This window comes from Aythya marila (assembly GCF_965140915.1).
Source record: "Aythya marila genome assembly, chromosome: 19".
NCBI lineage: Eukaryota > Metazoa > Chordata > Aves > Anseriformes > Anatidae > Aythya > Aythya marila.
Window position 1 is genome coordinate 10,190,309 of NC_139060.1, and position 21,728 is coordinate 10,212,036.

The 21,728-nt window shown below is 39.1% G+C and overlaps 1 protein-coding gene across 7 annotated transcripts in view; it reads right to left on the bottom strand.

Annotated features, from left to right (window-relative positions):
- The window catches only part of STRBP (spermatid perinuclear RNA binding protein), a 66,899-nt gene that overhangs the window by 19,392 nt on the left and 25,779 nt on the right, over positions 1-21,728 (bottom strand). For 5 of the 7 annotated variants that reach the window (XR_014318808.1, XM_082775502.1, XM_082775498.1 and 2 more), the window contains exons 4-15: positions 18,091-18,256; positions 15,293-15,437; positions 9,725-9,819; positions 9,202-9,297; positions 8,334-8,445; positions 7,642-7,739; positions 7,105-7,216; positions 6,146-6,238; positions 5,135-5,334; positions 2,579-2,737; positions 1,483-1,617; positions 971-1,111 (exon numbers count right to left, since the gene is read on the bottom strand). Coding sequence is in view for 6 of the 7 variants with exons in the window: in XM_082775502.1 (XP_082631628.1) it covers positions 971-1,111; positions 1,483-1,617; positions 2,579-2,737; positions 5,135-5,334; positions 6,146-6,238; positions 7,105-7,216; positions 7,642-7,739; positions 8,334-8,445; positions 9,202-9,297; positions 9,725-9,819; positions 15,293-15,437; positions 18,091-18,256 (1,552 nt within the window). In the remaining variant the exon portion in view is untranslated. The remainder of the gene's footprint in view (positions 1-970; positions 1,112-1,482; positions 1,618-2,578; positions 2,738-5,134; positions 5,335-6,145; positions 6,239-7,104; positions 7,217-7,641; positions 7,740-8,333; positions 8,446-9,201; positions 9,298-9,724; positions 9,820-15,292; positions 15,438-18,090; positions 18,257-21,728) is intronic. The other 2 variants (XM_082775499.1, XM_082775501.1) reach the window with 1 other exon arrangement.

Genomic DNA, 21,728 nt, shown 5'->3' on the forward strand with positions numbered 1-21,728 from the left:
TGGCCATAAACACAGAGGAAAAAAATTTAAAAAAGAAAAGATTTAGTTAAGTGCCAGAATCAGAAGTCATTCTCATATTTTAGCTGCCTATGGAACATTGTCCTGTGAGGTACCATTTCTTCTGATCTACTAGACTTTCAACACAGTAATAAAACTGAAATACTCCTAACCAAAAGTCTTAGTGAGTTGAGGAGGACTTAGTAATTACAGACAAAAATAGAGTTGACTTTTAATTTTTGTAAGTGTATTTGGGGATACATTCTGCTCCTGTGAAATAAGAAAATCCTAATTCTAACACATTTGCACAAAAGAGAACCAAATGGTAACCCTCAAGGGTGTTTTTTTTCCCTGATAACAGTTCTTTGGAGGAGGAACACTGTTGATAGTTTCTGCTCTGTTCAACCTTAAACTTAATAGACTTGAGAAATCACTGTGGCTATTAAACCTAATGGACAAGACCAAGCTTTGTATTACAGAAGCGTCCTGACTAAATAAAATGTCTCATTTGAAAACTCTGGTGCAAAAATCTCAACTTACTCCAGAACATAGACTTAATGCCTTTGCCAAGCTATAAATGATTTATTCTCTATGTATCTTAGATGGTGGAGGAGCACAGTATGGCTCTGGCCTTACACACAAGAGACTTCCATGTCATCAGCAAACCTGATTGTATTTCCTCTAGCTAATCACCACCTCTCTTTGTGCCTCCTTTTCTACTCTTGTGTCCTCTAGGTTAAACCCCTTAATAATAAATAGGAAAATATTTTGTAATAGCACTAGCGCAATACAGTCCCAGCTACCATACTATATGCTACAACAATTACTATATAAGAATAAAAATAGAAACTTTACAGTGTGTGCACAAGGCAAGAAAATGAAATTACCTGCTTCCTCTAGAAGGTCATGTGTCATAAAACCATCCAAGAGCTGTGGTAACAGAGTGATCCAAAAAGCAAGTAACAATTCTTACCTGAGGAAGAATCTTCTTCTTCTTGTTGTTTGCTGCATTAGGCCCAGAAAACAGTTTCTCAAGTGCAGCTAATGCAGCGCTTGCTTTTGCTACTTTCTTATTTGGACCTGCACCTCTGAATTTCTGGCCATCTACTTCTACCTGAAAATTAAGATACAAATTTATGTTAAGATATGAATTTATGTCTAGTATTTTATCCTTGGGAATACCATGCTGCACCTACTGGTCAGTGATGAGAGAGCCTCAATAGTTAAAAAACAAACAAACAACTAAACACCATTCCATGTTCTGTATGACAGATTTCTCATTTTATTTTCCTAAAGCATAAGACATTCCCTTCCCCAGTCACATCACAGCTGTAATAAGAGATACAAAAGCCTGAAAAACATCACTACAGCTGTGCGGTGCAAAAAGCACAACAAAAAAATCTACAATCATAGCAGCAAGAACCCCAAAGACTGAAGCACAGTTGCTAAAACCACATACCAACTCTACAAGCTTGTTTCACTCACCTCCATCACAAAGCGCTTGTCGTGGCTTCCACCCGTCTCGGAGATGAGCTCATACTTCAGACCTCTTCTTTTTTCATTAAGCTCCATCACTGGGTTTTTGCCACTTGCTGTCAGTATAGGACCCTGAGTTCTTACCTAGAGACACATTTATGGTGTTGCTTTAGAGCCTTTTATCTTCCTATGGCAGACATCTACAGTGGTATAGCTTACAGCATCAAACGGCCAGCCCCTTGGAGAAGGCTGGCATTATCACCGTGTCAAGCCTCTGCAACAGCTCGTTGTTCCCAGTACGTACACCGCACTGGACGTTCCAGTGGCAGACCTGTATCACAGATAACACTGCCTTGGCTTCAGTAGAACATGCTGCACCAGAATAGTGGACAACTCAGGCAATTCTATGACTCTGTGATCCTAGCATGATTTCTGGGGACGTTCTGCCAAGACTGCTAAAGTTACTGGAATTTTGTCCTTTGTGGAATACCGTATTTGTTACAACTTCAGTGAGGAAACAAGCACTGCATACTGCTTCGTAGCAAGCGACTTCAGTCAGCTACAAGTGCTGAAGTTAACGTAAATGATCCAATTTCAATGTAATCTTCAGTGTGGCTTTTTCTAGGTCATTCAATATGCACAGAGGTATTAGGTTTTACGTTTCCTAACATCCCTTGATGAATTGTTTTGTTTTCATTGGTCTTCATGTGTATCAGTAAGATACTGTCTACAGAACTATACGTTTTTGACAAACCTATTACACGAAATAAAATACCAAAATTGCATTACCAAAGCCCAAAGGTAACAAACAAGATTATGGTGTCCCACTCCTAGGACTGGACTGTATGTGAGCAAAGTAGAAGAGACAACACCTGTCAAAGAGTTTATGGTCTTAAAAGCATAATATGGCTACTTTACCTTAAATTTTAGGAAAGGAGGCATAAAAATCAAGCTATTCGTGCACAGTGACAAAGCCTATGGAAGGTCTGAGACTGGAAACTCAGTTTCTTATCTGCTGCCATAAAGAAAACATCATCCTTTTCTAAGACAGGAAATAAAAACCCCACACCTCTCCATCACTTGTACTTTTCTATGTAATGTTTACCTCTAGGGTAGTGGAGGTGTCAGATGTAGAATTTCCAGTATTATTGCTTGAGATTGAAGACACTGTTTCATTTTTGCCTTCGGTATCTGATTTTTCATCAGAACTTACACACTCAACATCTGCATCAAAACCAGTTGGATACCCCATTGCTTGTAAAACCTACAATAAAAGCACATGAAATGAACTGTAAAATAGGCTAATGCTACCGAAGCAAGTATAAACAAATAGAGGCCTAATCACAACACAAAAGAATGGCCACTATACACTTAATAAAGGCAGATTGCTTAGAAAATGCATTTTCTCCTGTGTGAAATGGAGAAAAGCACAGCAGCAATGGGGGAAATAGTTCCAGGTTTCCAGAAGTGGAATCAACACAAACAGAAATGTTTGTCTCAAAGACAGCAATTACTCATGAGCATCATTCATCTTGATAATTCCATGCAAAAGAATAGGGTAAAATTAAAAAGTTCATCCACTCCATGATACTGCTTAACAGTATGATAAGATTGTTTTGCATACTTTTTCCTCTCTGTATATAGACAGGTGAACAGATTGACTGCAGGGCAAACAGGACAAACAGTCTCATGAGAATCAAAGCACTGCACTTCTAGAAGATGGCACTTCTGGAGCTTCCTAGAAAAGTGCAGTGACAGCTGGTCATGCAAAGTGTATCCCTAGAGCTACAGGGCTGACATCACCTTCCTTGCTCGCATCTTTCAGAACACTGGAGGGTAGATGCTTCCAAAGTTCCACAGGGAACAAGCTCGGGTGTCCTGAGCTGTGAGATGAAGGAGGGTCCAGCTGGCAGAGCAACAAACCACTCCATCTGCAGTAAATTTTAGTGGAGCATTCCACAACTTCCTAGTTGTTGCTTCCAGCAGCTGCACACCAAATGAAATTTTACTCTCCAATTAAGGTACTAATCGGTTCCTTCAAAAACATCCTCCGCTAGCAACGTCAGCCTCTCCTTTAACCAGCTACCTAACCTAGCTGGACAGAGGTACCGGACACAGCCCCAGGGAATCTGAAACCAACTTGAAGCTCCACTGAAAACGCAGTCCCAAGAAGAAAGTGCAAAAATCACTGTTTAAACACCGAACTGAAAACTATACAGAGGTTATCCCAGCCTCAGCTCCCGTACAATTGCTGTATATTTAGGTGAATTTTCAAGGCTTCTATGTTTTAAAAAGATCAGATCTGGAAACTGAAATGGTTACACTAAGCTCTCTTGTAAGTCTGCGAAAAAAGGCCCCAGATTTGCTCAGGGGAAAAAAAAAAAATAATTGTATCTACACACCATCCATTTGCCCTTGGCTTGAATCGGGGATGTTTTGAAATTCAACCCAGGATTTGTGTACGTGTAGACTGAGAGAGAACAGAGCTGGGTGTGTACCAGCGCAGATATGGCAGATACAGAGAGGTTCAGTGGCAGAGAAACTGCAGCTTTTCAGGGCAAGTTTTGTTAAAAAATAAAAAATCTCTCCCTATATATAGATACATCTTTTTTCTTTTTTTTTTTTTTTTCCTCCAAACGACTGCAGGGAGTGAGGTAAAATAAAAGTATGAGGAAGAAGGTCTGGAAGGACACACATGCAGAGAGATGCTTTTCCTGAGGAACAACACATTCCCTCAGATAGTTCTGGACACTTTGAACTTGAAAGCACAAGGGACAATGGGATTTTCAAAACGGAAATCAAAAGAAAGCAGAAAGTTGCCAGATGAAGCTTCTAAAAAGGCAGTTCTTAAAAACACAAAACGAAGCACAGAATGACAGATGCGCTTGCTCCTATCATAAGTGCAGTTCTATTAGAAGAGGTTCTCTTTCACATGAAAAATCTGTAGGAAACTTTCCTTTCTTCCCAGAAACCCAGAAGGCTCGGTCTGCTTTAGCAGTCTGAACTGTCCTCTTGCCATACAACAAGGGTGTTCATGTTGGGCATTCCAGTCTATTACTGCTTAACAGACAAAAGCTCTGCCATGTACAGCACCTACAAGAAGCAACAGTAGGTTGACTAGCGACTGCATGAGATTAGTCTTACTGAAAAACTGACTGGAGACCAACCATTTACGTTCAGCCCAGTGCACAAAGGTACTCTTCAAACACTCGGGACAGGAAACAACTCCATGTTTCAAGGAGTTTCACAACCCAGGAATGGACAGACAGAGAAGGAAGGGGAGAAAGAAGGAGCCATCAACATGCTGTTTTCTAGCCAACAGGAGAAAGGAGGAGAACAGAACAAAACCAGCACGTACACCCCCCCCAATCCAGAGCTTAGACACTGCGTTCAGTCCTCTGGCACATGAGCTGACCTGCAGAGCCCTGGGACGTTTTTCCTTCACATTTCCACATTGTCCCTCTCCACTAGTCTAAAAGGAGTGGTGCCCTTTGAACCTCTGTTTCAAGTACATTGGTAGCACCTCAGCTTCATCCATTTTTAAAATTCAGTTTTAAAATTTTATTCGTTACTGAGTTTTACTAGTATTACTAGTTCTAAACATATTTCATGCTCTATGTTCCAAGATTTGGGGTTAGCAGAGTATTTTAGGCTGCCTTACCTTCACTGCCACATGGAGCTTGGCTGTTTTCTTAGAAGGTCCTGATGCTTCATATGTCGTACCATCAACATCTACAGACATTGTGAAGACTGGGGCATGGACTGGACCAGACTGTGACAGCAGCTTATACTGAAGCCCTGGCCTGATTTGGTTCAGCCTCATCAGAGCATTCATGAGATCTATTGCTTTACTATCTAGTACTAGTACAAGATAGTGGGGAAGGAAGGGGAGAAGGGGGGAAAAAAAGGGTGAGGGGAGATGAACAAAACAAAATGAACAGCAAAATGAAACAGTTTGCATTTAAGAGCTTTCTGTCTGTATAAAGGAGCAAAACAACCCCTCAGCCTCTCAAAGATTGAGGGTAGTCATGACACTGTTAAGTCTGTAATATGCCATTCCACTTTTGGGTAACTATAATTACCCATCTTTTAATATTGTTAGTGCAATTCCTTTGCAGCTACCTGTATTTTTCCTGGTTGATATCAGAGTAACAAGTTTCATTGGTAGTGAAGAACCAGACATAGAATTGGCACCAATGTAGCACAATCAAAACAGCCTCTGGAATTGACTGGATCCCAGAAATGCTGAGAGTTTTAGTCTGTGCATTTTCATCATCATTTTGTAGATTAAGCGTTTTATTTTTCTTGAGAACGGAAGAATGCAAAAAGGCGAATCTTCACACAGCAAAATCACTGCAGTATTTGGCAGAAAAAAAGCTGGTAGAGGATAGTAATCAATAAAATATCTCAGTTGCTTGGGCAACTTAAATTTTCCTATGACCTGACAAGCAATCCTATTTAGATTGCAAATCATTCAGTTAGTAAAACATGTCAGGGGAAATTCAAATGCCCCATAAGAAATATATATTCTCAATGTGAGGCAAGAGAGGCACCATTTCTTGTTCCAAAGACTTCCTCGCATGCTATTCCACACCAACAGTGAGAAGCTTTTAAGCCAGCTCCCACTGTACAATGGGTCTTTGAAAAGAGAATGGAGGAGCATTGCACTTACTTTTCCTCAGATTACGCTTCATCTTTTTATTTGGATCTTTCTCATCCCCAACACCATCTTCAAATGGTCTCTTGAGAGCAGATGAGCCTGTACCTAGAGTATAAATTTCCTTGTAATATGAATAAACTATTAAAAAAATTCCATTGCAGGAATCTGATTAGTCCCATACTGTTCTTTCCACATTTATAACTAAGAAAAGAACTCAACCTTCAGTCAAAGCTTTGTTACTGTTACATGTAAACCAATAATAGCTCATTACTCGTTGCACCAGGCCATGCAAGATGTCTGTTTCTAATATTACGTGTACTGTAAGTACTGTAATTCTGTAGTGACTTTTTTTGTTTGTTTTATATTTAGTCTATGGCAAGACCTATAACAATTTTGTTTTTCCAAAAAAGAAATACATGGAAAGTTTTTTTTGTTAGATGTATACTATTTTCTAGGAAAAACATGAGTAATTCTCATTATGGACATTCGTTATACATTTTTCGACCAGTCTGAAGTCTCTCCTTCCCCAGCACAAGAATCGTAAATATTAATTTTACTCTTCAGACGCCAAAAGGATTTGTGCTTTAAAGAAAGTCATCAGCTATTCCCTAACTGCTCCTTTGTTGGTACTTCTGGAGAACAGAACATTCAGATTTTCTCCTAACAATAAAATACGTATATTAAAAAGCAACAAACCAAGCCACCAAAAAAGAACCCAAACAGCAAACCAACCAACCAAAACAAAACAACAAGGCAAACAACTAAAACAAACCAACCAACCAACAACAGCAAAAAAAAAAACAACAAAAAAACAGACAACAAACCAAGTAAAAAAACGAAACAAAAAAACATTTGACAAAGAAAAATCTTTGCTGTAAATTCATAGCACGGAACTCAGGAATTTCACTCATTCTATATTAACCCCCTAGTTTACTTCCAAATTAGTGATTTTTAGAGCATACAATACCTACCTTCTTTGTCAGTTACTGACCAGGAATATTTCTGAAATGACTTATTTGATGGGAGAGGATCCATTTCCAAAACCTTATAGATTTGACCAAAGGCTGATAATCTGAGGGCATGCTATAAAATGACAGTAGAAATACAAGTTACATCACAATGTTATTTTATCTGAGTTGTCTAAGTTTGTAGACACAAAGTAACTTCTTCTATGAAAATGTTAATTTCTAGAAATCTTAAACACATCAGTTTCTGTAATATGAAGTGCAGGACACATTGACAGGGAGCCTACCCAAGGACTGTGCCTTAAGTGTTTGAAGTAGGATGCAAATGGTGCACACACATTAGGCTGCCTCGTGTAAGGATTGTATTTCATCTGTATTTAACTCTTGCACTCATAAAATATTATTTCATCTTTCCAGTGCAGGGCACCGTAAGAACCATCAGGACCACCACTAAAATAAGCCATCATGCCAGAGAATAAGTTGAATTAATTAGCTGAAATCTCGAGTATTATAGCACCTAGCTCCTCCATGTGAGTTTTCTACCTGAGCACTGTGCGTAATGGCTTCTTTTTGCTGAACTGTCATATACGACAAAGCATCTGTTGGCTCCCGTTCACAGGGGTCATGCAGACCAGGGCCTCCTGGGAAGGAAAAATGTAAGACAGATTATTGAGAGTAAACACGAAGCAACATGAAAGAAGAGAGTAATGAATATTCTAACAGCTAGCCTTCATCTTCAGCAGAGTGGGAAGTGCACCCTTCCCAATAAGGGATTCAAATATTATACAAAGCAAGCTAACCCATGAAGCAAGAGGCCACAGAACTTATCAGTGTGAACACTGCATGGGTACAACAATGTGAATTAAAAGCAGGAGGTTTAAAAGGAAATAATGATGTTTTGGGTAGATATGCTGATTTCAGTAAATCTATATGAAGTAGCTAGTCATTAGGTCCACATTTGTTTGGAACCCCTTAATGAGATCAAGGTTCATTTATAAACAAACCTAACATTCCCCATGAACTCCTAACTGTGTTGGAAGTACTTCATTCAGTTTGACCATGCAATTTCCTTTTATCTTTCAATTTTAAATAATAAGCCATATTCATTCAGTTCCACTGCAGATGGGAAGCACAAGGCAGGTGTTTTTCATCTAATCATACAGCAGCATACTTTTAAATGGGTTTGGGCTGCCCGAACAACAGTCTGTATTCCTGAGGTTAATCTGGCCCCTTACCAGGAAGCAGAATTCCAGATGCCAAACACTCCATCACTCGTCGTAATGCTTCCCCAGCGCCCAAAGGTCTATTACAAGTACCTATAGATTTTTCACATATAAGCTCGAGTGGCTAGAAGACATTAAATTATGATTAGTATGGACACAAGGGTAACTGTAACTGCAGTTAAATATGGAGAGGTAGAGGGGAAGAATATTCACATCAGCTTACTTCAGCTTTAATCCACTACAGGTCTAACTGACAGAGGCTGTCCATCTCAGAGGACAGTTACAGCACATATATTTGTTCCCTGCTTTGAGTCACCTTTTGAGGAAACCAACTGCTCTCCGTTAACTGCACTGTTAGTCTAAAAGGAAAAGCCTTCTACAGCCAAATCATGTGAATATTCTCCTCCTGTCAAAGGGATATCAATTCTATGCAAGAGAAAATGCTGCCTCCGCTGACCTCCAAAGTGTTCCTCTCTGGACACAGAGAGCATTTTGCCTTCCGCAGAGCTGCTAGCATGAAGTGGCTGCTCTGACAGGACCAGCTCTGTCATGGTAGCAGAAGACTTGAAAAACTGAGGTTGGAAGCAACAAGTGGGATTCTACTGCTAATCCATGAGGACGTGCAAGGCCCCACAATGTCACGCCTCTTCCCATGGTGTCAGTACATCTTACAGACTGAACAGGACTCATTCTCTTTCCTCCCGGTAAGCACTTTTCTACACAGCTTGCAGTTAGTGAGGAGCGGGGAGAAAAGGGGGAGGGAGGCAGGTTAAAGGGAGGAGTGTCATACAATGCACTGCTTCTCCCAGTCCAAACACCGCTACAATCCGTAGAAAATTTGAGATCTGACCAGGTTGCCTTCAGCTCTTTCTGTACTTACCCATCCTTTCAGTGGTGCCCATGTGGGGACTCTGTTGCACAAATCCCGTAGAATACGAAGCACAATTACACATGATTTTAGTCCATTTGCCCTGGCCTAAAACAAACAAAAGGGTTCCAGTATACCTGCAAAGACCTGGCCTTCAATTTTGCCTTTTTTTTTTTTTAAAAAAAAAAAAAAAGCAGAGTCCTGGGATAGACTTTTTTTTTTTACGATAACTATTTAATACTTAATCAGCTTCATGCAAAACAACAGTTATATTAAGTAAAATATTTCAACTTATAGAGAGACAAAGAAAAGGAAGCAAGATATCAAGATTGCTCTCGTAGCCTCATGACAACTCTAGACCAGTTGGCTGTCTACCTGTCATGCCTGCCCCTTATACAGTACAGCACTGAATTCGGAAATCTAGACCTTTGCTCTACTAGGGACTAATCAGAAGTTAAAGAGGCATTAAAATTAAATATCTGAAATTAAACCTCATAAGGCTACAGTAACAACAAGGTAAGAACAAATAGCCAACCTGAAACCATTTGGCGTGCCGCAGAGACGCCAAGGCCTCCAGGCATTTCTGCCTGTCCAATAAGTCCGGAGGATCTTTCATCGCAACATTATCTACTGGTAAAAATGGGATAAAAAGAGACAGATACAATTTGACCAAGGGGTTTCTGTCACAATACAAAAAGAGCGGCAGCATCTCAATGAGGTAATAAGACTCCCAGAATTTAAGTGCACTGTTACTTAATTTAAACAAGCCGTTAAAAGGTAGTAAATGTGCACGTGTGCAACAGAAGCAAAGGCATTCACTCCTCATACAATAATAGTAATAATAGAGATGGCCACTGCTACAGACAATCTGGGATCTTATTAAAAATGTAGAACATTTCAGGGCAGAAAATAGCTATATAGCACTTCTTTCATTGTTATTTTTCTCTTCTTTGTGACTTCCAAGTGCAAAAAGTAGCACAGAATTTCAGAAACATGCTTCTTTTGACAAGGGGAATATTTTCTTGAGGGACACAGAATATTGAGAAAAATTATAATAGGTAGAAACACTTTGAAGTTATTCCCATGCAATTGCTGAGAATTAAAAAAAATTGAGTACATTTGAAATACTTTTTCTTGAATAGTATTAGTCAATATAATTCAATGAAAGAAATATGTAAATGCTAACAATAATCTTTCATATAGGCAGAACGTATGAAAGAATTTTGTTAACTACCAGATTATTAATATATTGAGATGTAGTCTCCACTTATATAAAGCTTCTCTTCCCAACAGCAACCAAAATTGACACGTGAAGTTCAAAGAAGGGTTTTAGAGACAAGACATCTTCTGTGGAGCTTTACACTCTCCACCCTTCCCTTTCTCTTTTTTTTTTCTTTTTTATCCAGCACACAACAAACTGCTTTTAGCAGTCACAAGCAATTCTGTAATGAGGGATATTATACAACAGTCCTTTCTTCCCCGATTTGTATTTATTTATTTTTTCTTAAATGTGTGATCAGCACTCAGATTCACTGGAAGCTATGTACAAATGACAAATTTTGCATATCAGAGAGTTCAGGTTACAAGGATTTTAGATTTCAGCCGACATGAGAAGAACATAGCGGAAGAGCTAAATGAATCCATGGCTCAACTAAAACCATGAATATGTTATTTTTCTATGAATACACGATTATTCTTAATTTCAAAATAATTTGGAAAAAACTCTCTTTTCATTATTCACAATGGACAACTCTGCAGGTTTCAAGAGAGATCCTGGAATGCCTCACTGAAATGCAGCATCCAGTCCAAAATCTTTGCCAGATAAGCAAAATCCAGTACCCAGAAAGACATTTAAAATATCAGGTTGTTAGGAGAAAAAAAGTAAAATCAGTTTATATGCATAATTTAGTTACATCTCAATATACCTTTACATAGATTAATTTGGGTAGTATTGACTGCAAATGTAATTGCATCTTTAATGTTCAGTTACTCTACCTCCTATGCCGTTTACCAGGAAGGTTACTCTGGTAAAAGCACATTATGTTACGATGGATAAAAGAACCCAAAGCAAAAAAAAAAAAAAAAAAAAAAAGAAGTGTAAAACTGAACAGAAGCAGGTATCTTGTCTGATTGGTCATGGTTGCATTTTGTACCTGCTGGCTCTGCTGTCTGCAGAATGAAGACTTAAAGTGCTATAAGCTTATTTTCTGACCCTGATGAACTTCACAGCAGATATTTGCATTGTTTCTTATTGCCCTCACCAACATTATTACAATATTGAGCTTAATCACTCGTCTTGCCTGCTATTCAAATAAAAGCTGCAAAGTCTCAAGGCACTTGATTTCTGTGAGCACAAAAGGTCACCTTGAAACAAAATTTACTTCCAAGTTTCCTTCGCAGTTTCATTTATTTTCAGGAGTAATGTTTTGTGGCACACAATTATTAAATGTACTTCTATGTGGCTGCATAAAAAAAACCTTTATTTTGGACAATATAAACATCTGCTTAAAGCTCACGTACTGTATAAAACAGCTACTGTCAATGAATGATCAGAATCTTATTTTAAAACGTTAGAATTAGCAAAGATGACTGATTGCAAAATCATTGAATTTTGGCAATATTTTCACATACCTAGGGACTTCACTTAGTATTGTACAAGACTGCTAAAGCACGTGGCAGCTGTTGACAAAGTAAATTAATTTTGACTTTAAAGTACAAGGCCATAAACAGAATGTTATCAGTCATTCCGGTGAATTAAAGGCCTTTTCTGTTCTCATAAGGATTGTTTTCAGCAGACTGAAATGTTACTTCTCCAGCAGGATCAAGGCTATTTCCAAAGGTCTAAATTACAAGTAACTTGGAGAATTTTGCCAATTGCAACTTCCATACTAGTGTTGTGAACACCTTTTGCAGATGTTGCAGTCAGCCAGCTTTTGATGCAAGATTCTATTAAACAGAAAGATGAAGAGAACAGGCAGTGAAGAGGGTGAGCGGCTTGCAGCAGACTCCCTTTCGACATCCTCAGTAGAATGGCATGTTTCTTCATGCTCTGCCAGTCAGGAAAGTGAGACCCAATCAAAATTTTTAAACGTGATTGCAAAGCTTTCCTTTTTCTCTTGTGGTTTTAACAAGGGCAAAGATACAGAGTTTAATAAACAGCTCATAATCAAGCCCTGACATTAGCTCACACTCTGCAACTTAGAACCAATCCTTCAGTAATTCTCTCCCCACTTGCTGCATTTACTCTCTTCATACGGTGGCTGCTGACTTCATTCCTTACAGCCAGCCACACAAGGAGTGCTGCCTTCTCCACAGAGGCAAGGTACATCAGTGGCTTGTTGCCCCTTCAGAGGGGCTTGGCACCTTTGGAGCATCGCTGGCTGCCTGCAAAGGCAGGCTGTTTATGCAGTAGTTGCTCAGTTCCAGAGCAAGGCTGATTTCAGCACCACTTCAGTGACTGAACTTGTTTATTATTATAATTATAATTATATAAGCTTGTTTTACTGTAGTGCTCAGTAACAAGAATTGATTTGCAAGGTACCACATTCTGGCCTGGAAAGCCCAATTTGCATTTGATGTTGTGACTAAAAATTTAGTTTCTTAAGTTTAAAATTTAAACTGATGCAAAATGCAGAAATTTTAGATGCTTGACTTCTTAACATGACAAAGCAGAGCTTTATGGATAGCCATTTGTGAGAAACACTGAAATGCACACACACACACACACACACTGGTCTGCTATTTATTTTTGCTAACAAGCAGCAAAAACAAATAGGGCAAACACCACAGTTTAAACAAGAACACTTTTCCAAAAGAGGTGGGGACTGAAGAGAAATCCAGGAACGTTTTTCGATACATTCTGACATCAGGGCATGAAGGTACACACAGCATTCCTACAGAACAGATGGGAGCACTGGTAACGAGGTCATTGCACCTAACCTTGCTGATTTGGTTAGAGGACAGATTAGTGACCAACACCGAACTGCTGGAAACCTTGGTCAGTTTCACACAGCCTCTGCTCACTGGGAGCTGCTGCAGGGGCCCGCAGGCTCTAGGGCAAACCCGCAGCAGCACCTGGACCCAAAGGGCCTATCTTACAAGGAAGATGAACGGCAAGCTGACCAGCATTCAGAGCCCCTTCATCCAGAAGGATGTACAGAATAAACTCGAGGCCATTTTTAGAACTGCACAGAAGCTGTATTATGTTTGGTTGGCATTTTTTTGGGAGCATTGGAAAAAATATGGCAATACTTTGGAAATCTTTCCCAAAAAAAGGTTTTTTCACCTGATGGTTTCTCTGAGTATTTTCCATTGATAGATAGAAAACTTTTTTGGTCTGAACCCAAGTTAAAGTGACTAAAAACAGTTGCAAATATTATGAAAAAAAGTATTTTTTTTAAACTCTTTAAAACCTGCATTTAGTGATATCTGCATAATGTTTCACATACCTTTGATAAAGGAATACAGTAAATTCCAATTGCACTTGTGATGAATCAACATCAAAGCACCTGGACTTTGACAGGATCCAATTATCCTGCAAATACTTATTAGCTTTACAGCAATGATAGTGCAATGCTGCTCTAACAAAGGCAGTGAAACCATTTTAAGTCTTTAAAAAATAGTACAATATTTTGAAAAATATTCAAAGACACTGAAAATAGGACACATACACTTTAAATATAAGAAAGCATAAAAATTCAAATCCTCATTCATTTTAGGATGAATTCAGGAGTCCTGAGAGTTTACTGCCACAATGCTATCATTTTGGTGCAAGAAAATATTTGGATGGAAGCCTTTGCACAAAACTATTCCCTTATGGGAATCTTACAAATCTTTTATCATTAAAATTTGTTCTGCACTTTGTGCTCCTCCTTACAAACATCCGTCAGCTGCAGTAACACCAGGCCTGACCTCAACATCTTACAGAAAGTTGAAGAATAACTGAAGTAATGTGCAATTTATTTTAATGGTCTTGCAAAAGAGCATGGTTACTAATTTGAGAATAAAACAGACATCACAATTAGGAAATCTTTGCCATTCATCTGTTTTGTAAGATTTTTCTGCATCCAACTGCTGCCAGAGGGCTCTGTTTCCTTTCAAGGTTATCCTTCTTGCCCTCGCCTCAAACAAAAGTGAAGGGAAACTGACCAACATTTCCCATTGTATCGGTAGTTCATGTGGGAGGGGGGGAGAAGCAAAGGGCTTGTGGCAAGTCTAGAATGGGAAGAGAGCGACAGGGAGTTCCCTAGCCCACGCGGGCCCAGCTGCCTCAGTTGTCATGACAGAGAGTGGCCAGTTGGTCAAAGGTCTGACATCGTCCGGTGGCAAAGTTTCTAGGGATAGGTTTGGGAAGCGGAAGCAGAAATTACTGACAAGATTTGAAAAATAAAATAAAATATGGCTACATTTGCTCTTCTCTATTGCTCGTTTTGTTTCCAGCCTCGTTGATACTACCCGTCCTTACCAAGGGGCTGAGGACTAGATTGGAAGTCAGGCAGTTAGGGGGAAGGAATAGAAAGAAACTAAGTTACAGTTTTCTAAATCTATTTGGGACTAGGGGCATGAGGAACAATACTCAACTCAGAAGCAAAAGTACTGCATTATAGCACCCTAATTTCATTGACAAGGAAACTCAAAGCTAGAACCATACACATGTATCAGCAATTGATAAGAATTGAGGGCCAGGAGGATATACTTGTGAGCTTTGCAGTTATTTTATGCAAAAAGAGGAACAATTTTACAAGTTTGTCAAGATACTAGAACCAATCCCACTTGACTGACTGAATTTAAAAACAAGACTGTGCAGCGCTAGGGTGCTCCAGAATTAACCACTAAGTCTGAAAGAAAGAACTAAGATCTGGTTGTGTGTCAAAGTTAACACTGTAGCAATGCTGCTTGCAAATGAAAACCATTGGATACTTACAGGACAATTAAGTGGCTGCTATCTTTTTAAGGTACAAATAACGTAACCTATTGTGGCAAAAGCCAGTCTAGTTAGTATAGAATACACAATTAAAAACCTATTTCCTAATTATCCCTGTGCTGCACAGTCAGGGCATTTTGATAGAACAGTCTTAGAAACACGTTAAAACGCTCCATGTACCTCCTTCCTTCTTCTCTGCTTCATCTCGAATGAGAGGGGATGTAAGTATCACCTTCAAGGTTAGCTTGGGCTCCTTTGTGTTACGAATAATAATAGCTGCCTCATTTACATGCTCCTCCACGAGATACTTCTCTTCTGTAAGTTTCTGAAAGTCACCAAGAAAGATTTCAAGAATCTCCTAATCAACTGAAAAACCGCAGAATCTCTTTACGTGCATACACCTCTTGAACTAGTGAGACGCCTGCAAACATTGCAATAGCAACTATGGCCCTGCCTCCTTCATTAAAAACAAACTGGAAAACCCCAGGAACGTGACTTTTAAAAAAGCTAAGAAAATTCTACAGCAAATGTAATGGCAGTACTAAGTAGTCCCACTACAAAGGCACTACTATCACTTTTTTTTTTTTTTTTAATTAAAAGATAGAAGCTAACTTTTGTAGCTGCCAGTATGTGAAATACCACCAGCAACTTCTGTTCTTAGAAGTAGAGACCTCTGGTAATGCTGCCTCTAAACGTAAAAGCTCTCGTATGCAGAATGACTGACACAACTGTGCCTGCCAGTGCGAACGGACAGCAGGCTGCAGTGCAAGCGCCACAGTGGCTCACCTGGCCCATTTCTTACCATGTCTAAGCCAGTCTTCAATGCCCCAGCAAAAAGGATTTCACCACTTTGCCAAACAGTTTATTCTGATTCCCACATATATAGACAACTTTTTTTTTTTTTTTTTTTTTTTAAACAACACAACTGCCCCTTGCTATACTTCCAATTACTTTTTAAATTACACTTTAAATTACCTTTGGTAGCCATACAAGGTACTGAATGCCTGTCCCTTTATAAAAAGCCATTAATGTCTTTTTGAAGCTTACACCTGCATTCCATCTTGCCTTTTTCCAAACACAATCATTTTCACCTTTCTTCAGTGTTTTTCTAGGTGCTCATTCTCAGTCTTCTCTTTTGATTTTCTCCAACTTGACTGTCCATCTGTCTCACTCCCTTTTCACACAGCACTTGAAACTGAATGCAAGACTCTCCAGCATCACCCACCTCATTAATACCAGCCCCAGAAGATTCCTGAGAATGCCTGGAAAACCTAACCTTCCTCTCTTGACAAGACATCAGTAAGTGCATTTTTAAAACTGATTTGTTCTCATGCATTTTATTTCTTGCTTAGACTTCTTTTGTAGATAGTAATGTAAGTTGCCTAATAATGCGTTCCACTAGTTTGTGTCAGAATTCTCTCAACTGATCTGTGTCTGAAAGGTATTTCAGTGCCCTTTGGGTCTTCTCTCAACCTTCAGAAGTACAGAGATAACCAAAGATGAATCCTAAAGTCAGCTGCTTGTATTTGTATGTTTAAGCAAGATTATGAAGTTAGAACATATTTAACTTGTGTTCTAACTACTGCTTCTCTTGTTGTGGCCTGCACTTCATCTTCTTTATTTTTGGGATGAAATTCTTTAAGCATGCTCACAGCTAGCTTTCAAAGAAAGATAAAGCAGAAGTTGTTTATGTCTCTGTACATCATGTGCTGGTTTTGCCCACTAATGAACCTGCACCTTCCTCGTCTCTCCAATGTGTTTGCAGAACCTCTCCTTATTGCCATAATAGTTGTAGCTTGTTTCACTAGATTCCTCTTACCCCAACTATTCTGTAATCCTTTCCGTCAGGTTGCTTCCCCATAAGACCTTACCTGCTGTCCCCAGAGTTTATTGCAGTCTGTATGTCTTATAGTTATGGCTGTTCTGCTGTTCTTGCCTTTTTTTTTTATTAAAAAAAAACAAGCATATGTCAACTTTTCTTATTTTCAACCCTTCTCAACTCACACCTGAATATAAACAGTGAAGTTTACTCTCTACCATTCAATATATTCCTATCATTTTCAGCTATGGATAGGGCTACATCTGCAGGCACGGTATTACCTCATTAAAACAAGCCCTTTGTGTGAACAAATGAACAGTGAAAACAAACAACTGTCAAAAATGGCAGATCACATTGTCTATGTAAAAATAAACACAAGGCAGAAAAGCAGATCAGGAGAGAAACCAATCCCCTTTGGACCTGGTTTGGAGAGAGGCACCTGCACTGGAGTATTTTGGGGCTCGGTGTCTCATGAACAGGGCACGTCTCAATCTGGAAGCTGGACTCAAGCTCAGAACTCTGTCAAAAAGGTATTAACCCTGGCTGCTTTACAGAGACCAACATTAGCTTTAAGTGATGCCTATTGAATGCCAACTTTAGAATGAAATAGCTGTAGATAAAAAAGAATTATGAGCTCATGAGTAACATAAGCTAAAATGAGTGATCACCTAAATTGTCTTGTTCTCACTTCAGAAGTGGAGAGGCACTTATTTTGGAAAAGCCTAAGCAAAGCAAAGCAAAGCTGCTGCAATGTAGAACTTAGTTCAGGCAGGGGGACAGGGGACAACAACGTAGACCAACTCACATGCTTGAGCAGGGAAGATTTCTGGGACTGCAATTTAGCTCACGTTAGTGGATTGGAGCAGAGAACAAAAATCAGCTTGGTTAGTTACCAAATAGAAAGGTTAGCTGCCAGCACAGGAAAACTGACATCACAAATTGGGATTAGGCAGCATCAGGAGTAAGATGTTAAGTTTTGTAAATAGCTACTTCATAACACCCCATTAAAGATGTTACATTCCTTAGATGTCCTAGATTCAAAGCATATTCTTTAATCTCTGTCATTTGCCTCTTTTGCTGGAAGAAGTTCCAGCCTTTACCCAAATACACCTTGCAGTGCTGTCAGTCATTATTACAGGACTACCCTAAATTAACTCACCTGAATTTGAACTGGGAGATTGTCTTTGACTATACATAACAACGTCTTTGTGGGTTTTTCTTTGCACATGAGAACCAGCTCCAAATCCATATCATCTTTTATCAGCAAGCCCTTTGCAACCAAGCCAATTCTCATAACACCACACAAGGTCCGACCACTTTGATCCCTGGAAACGAAATAATTCTGAGTAATTAAAATGGTATTTTCACATGTTCAAAATACTTGCATTATGCTATCACAGTGAAGAGACGAATGGATTGGTCTGATTACAGTGCTAAAGTGGCATACCACTGATCAGAAAATGAAAAGCATAGAGTGCTTTTATACAAGTAGCTCCTATGGAAAAAAAGGACAAAATTGAAACACTGATTTGCAATTCACATGAATGCAGAAGTTGCCTAGCTTAAGACACAAAGCACACACAAAAAAAAGCACCAAAATTAACTATCTGCATATCTACCAAGAGTACAATAATTAAACCGACAAAGTTTTTCCTGTTAGCAGAAGTGATCTGAGTTGTCTTTTAGGAATGCTTCAACTCCAAACATGGCCACATACCTTTTCAATGCTTCTTTAGTTGACCCATAAACTCAATCTTAAAAATTGTAAAATCAACTTCTGAAGTTTTAGCACATAGTACAAACTGATGTTTCAGGAAAGCTTCTAATTCTAGAAAGACTTCCAGGCCCAATTTCTTCAACAAGTCTCACCACTGAAACCTACAGGAACAGATGCCTGAATACTCGGTTCTACTCCCCACTAACTTTCAGGGTAACTTTTACAGATCACAGCAAGCAACTTTCAGAGCAACATAAGAACATTTTAGTTCTGAGTATCAAGAAGAAAAATGCAACAAAAAACAATTTATTAGGCTACAAAAAAATAACACAAAACTTGCATAAAAACAGCAAGGAAAAAAATGCAAGAAAAGCACCTTTGATAGTTCAAAGCCAGGTATTGCCACATGATGCATCTCAAACACTGTGGCACCAACTAGTGGCAAATTTCTGTTATAAAAACCACAGAAAGTATGTAATAAGTGAAAGTGGCAAGCCACTGCTGCCAGAAGGACAGCACCCCGCTCCTGTCATTCTTATCGTCCAAAAGGATAGACCGGATAAAAACAAAACCAAACCAACCAATCCCATTGTGATCAATGATCATCAAATAGATCCTGAGAAATCCTAAGCTTCACTCAGAAGTATCTTCATCAAATCATTTTACTAACTTTGCCTATGCATTTTAAACGGAAATGCAGCAATGGATGCTTACACAACAGAGTAGAAAATAAAGCGACTTGGAAAACCAAGGGTAATTCCACTCTTCTTGAAACAGCCAGAAGCAAACAAGCAAATACTGTTAAAAAAACAAACAGCCTCTCAACTTCCAGCATGCTCTGCTTCTTTACCAGTACCTTGATGCAAGTAAGTGTGAAAACGTAGAATTCCTTTAGATACAGTTTGTAACTGCCATAAAGATGTTTTACATTGTGGGGAAATATACTATTTTAGCCCCTCTTAGCTTGTAAAGAGATTAGTAAAATAATCTGCCCCAAAGCAAATGCATAAATTCACAAACTATTTTATAAATCTAATACTACATGGATAGTTACTCCAGATTTGTAACAGAGCTCAAGCACAAAACATCCTGCACACACAGGTGTGAAAGCAAGAAGGCTATCCAGTTATCTCAAAAGCATTTAATGCAGGTCCTCAATTTTTTATTTTTTGAAGAATCCATCCTGTGCCTATGTTATCCCCTTTAGAAGACATGCAGATATGCTGCCAGTAATGCTAGGAAATCACCCACAAAACATACAGTACACTGCATGGCAAGAAAGGAAAGAAAGACAGTCCTTCAGCAGGACACTGAACCTTTCTCAAGAAGATGACAGAACCTAATTGTCCGTCTGTGGAGAAGCAGCCTATCAGTCTACTGCAATTATTCTCCAGCGGCAATACAATCCCTCTGTCTTAAACCAATTTGTACGTTAATTTATGTAAAAATATTCATGAATTTAAGTGTTTTGCTATTTCTATTTGAATAGATTTCACACCAAAAAAGTGATATAACACAGCTCGGCCTAACACAAAAATGCTAGTGTTCATGAGTGTGTCTGTTAAATATTTATTAGGGGAAACAGAAAGCCACAGAATCAAAATGAGGGACTGTTTGTACATTTACTTTTTCAAGGCTATCATATGATGGTCTTCATGCTGCTGACCGTTTCTGATGTAGATCAGTGTATCCTGAGTAGGTGGTGCTCCATTTAAACTTCATGCAGAGCAAGCACTTTCTTTCAATAGTTCCCAAACCCATAACTTTGTAGTAGAGGTAATCAAAGAATTTCCCGAATGCTACTCTGAAAATCTGAGAGGCCTGGCAAGAAGTAGGAACCCCAATGTTAAAAAACAGGAAGCAACATTTCTCTTATACTTTCAGACATACATCACTATGAATTTAGAAATAACTGATAAATACAACAGTGATCGGTGTCTTTCACTTTAAGCCGGTAAACTGTATTTTCAATTTGTGAACTGACACAGTCTTCCCGATTCAGTTAGCTCTTCCTCCATTATCTGCACTGAACCATATCCTACTCCAGAAGCACATAGCATAGAGCATCTGCATTTCCATTTCCTACTGCTAGTGCAGGCTGTACCTCCTCCTGCCCCCAAATGTGAACAACTTAATTTTTGGTGTCCTGGTAAATAATACATATTTTTAAAAGGCCTCGATAAAATTTTCACTACCGTAAAAGGTGTCAGAAAACGTAACTAATACAAATGGATAAAGAATACACTTTATTTATCAGCTTTGAGAACACAGTATAAGTGGGCAAAGCCCATGTAGCAGCAGACATTCTTAATACTGCACACAACATAGGAAAGGAGATTGGAAGAGCCCTTGTCTACACCTTTGGCGCAGGTTATGTTACAGATGTAACCAGACTAAGTTCAGTGGAGAAGAATTCTCTAACAGGAAGAGAACAGGAAATCAGATTTTTCAAGTCATGACAACTTTGCTGTTAGTCTCACAGAATCAGAGAGCTAAAGAACACCTTGGGTTGGAAGAGACCTTAAAGATCACCTAGGTGATCTTAGCCCCATGTCTGGGGCTGCCCCGGCCCAGGTGCAGCACCTTGCAACTTGCTGAGCCTCATTGGGTTTGTATGGGCCAATTCTCCAGCTTGTGCAGGTAGCCACCTAGTGCTTCACTTCCTCATCCACAGACCTGAGAGAACACTGACAGGAGCTGCAGAGCACATGACGAATTAGCCAGGAAGTGTTGAAGAACTGGAAGCACCCAAGTTAAGAAGTCATACATCAAGAAACCTAAAATAAGAAGCCATTTGTTTCAGCTTCTTCCTCAACTACTGGAGTTATGCTACAACAACAAAACTGGGCACCTGGTCAGGGAGTTGACTCAGAAATACTGCAGACAGATGTTTCACTCAGGAGAGCACTACATAACAGTAGATAATGAATCCTTAGAAAAGTTAGTTTGCTGGATAAACAATGAGAGTTTACAAAAAAAAAAAAGTCTTTTATTTCTTAAACTGAGGGAGTCCCTAAGCTACACAGCTGTGGATTTGCATTCGTGTGTTACAGGGACATATATTCACTTACAATTGCTGA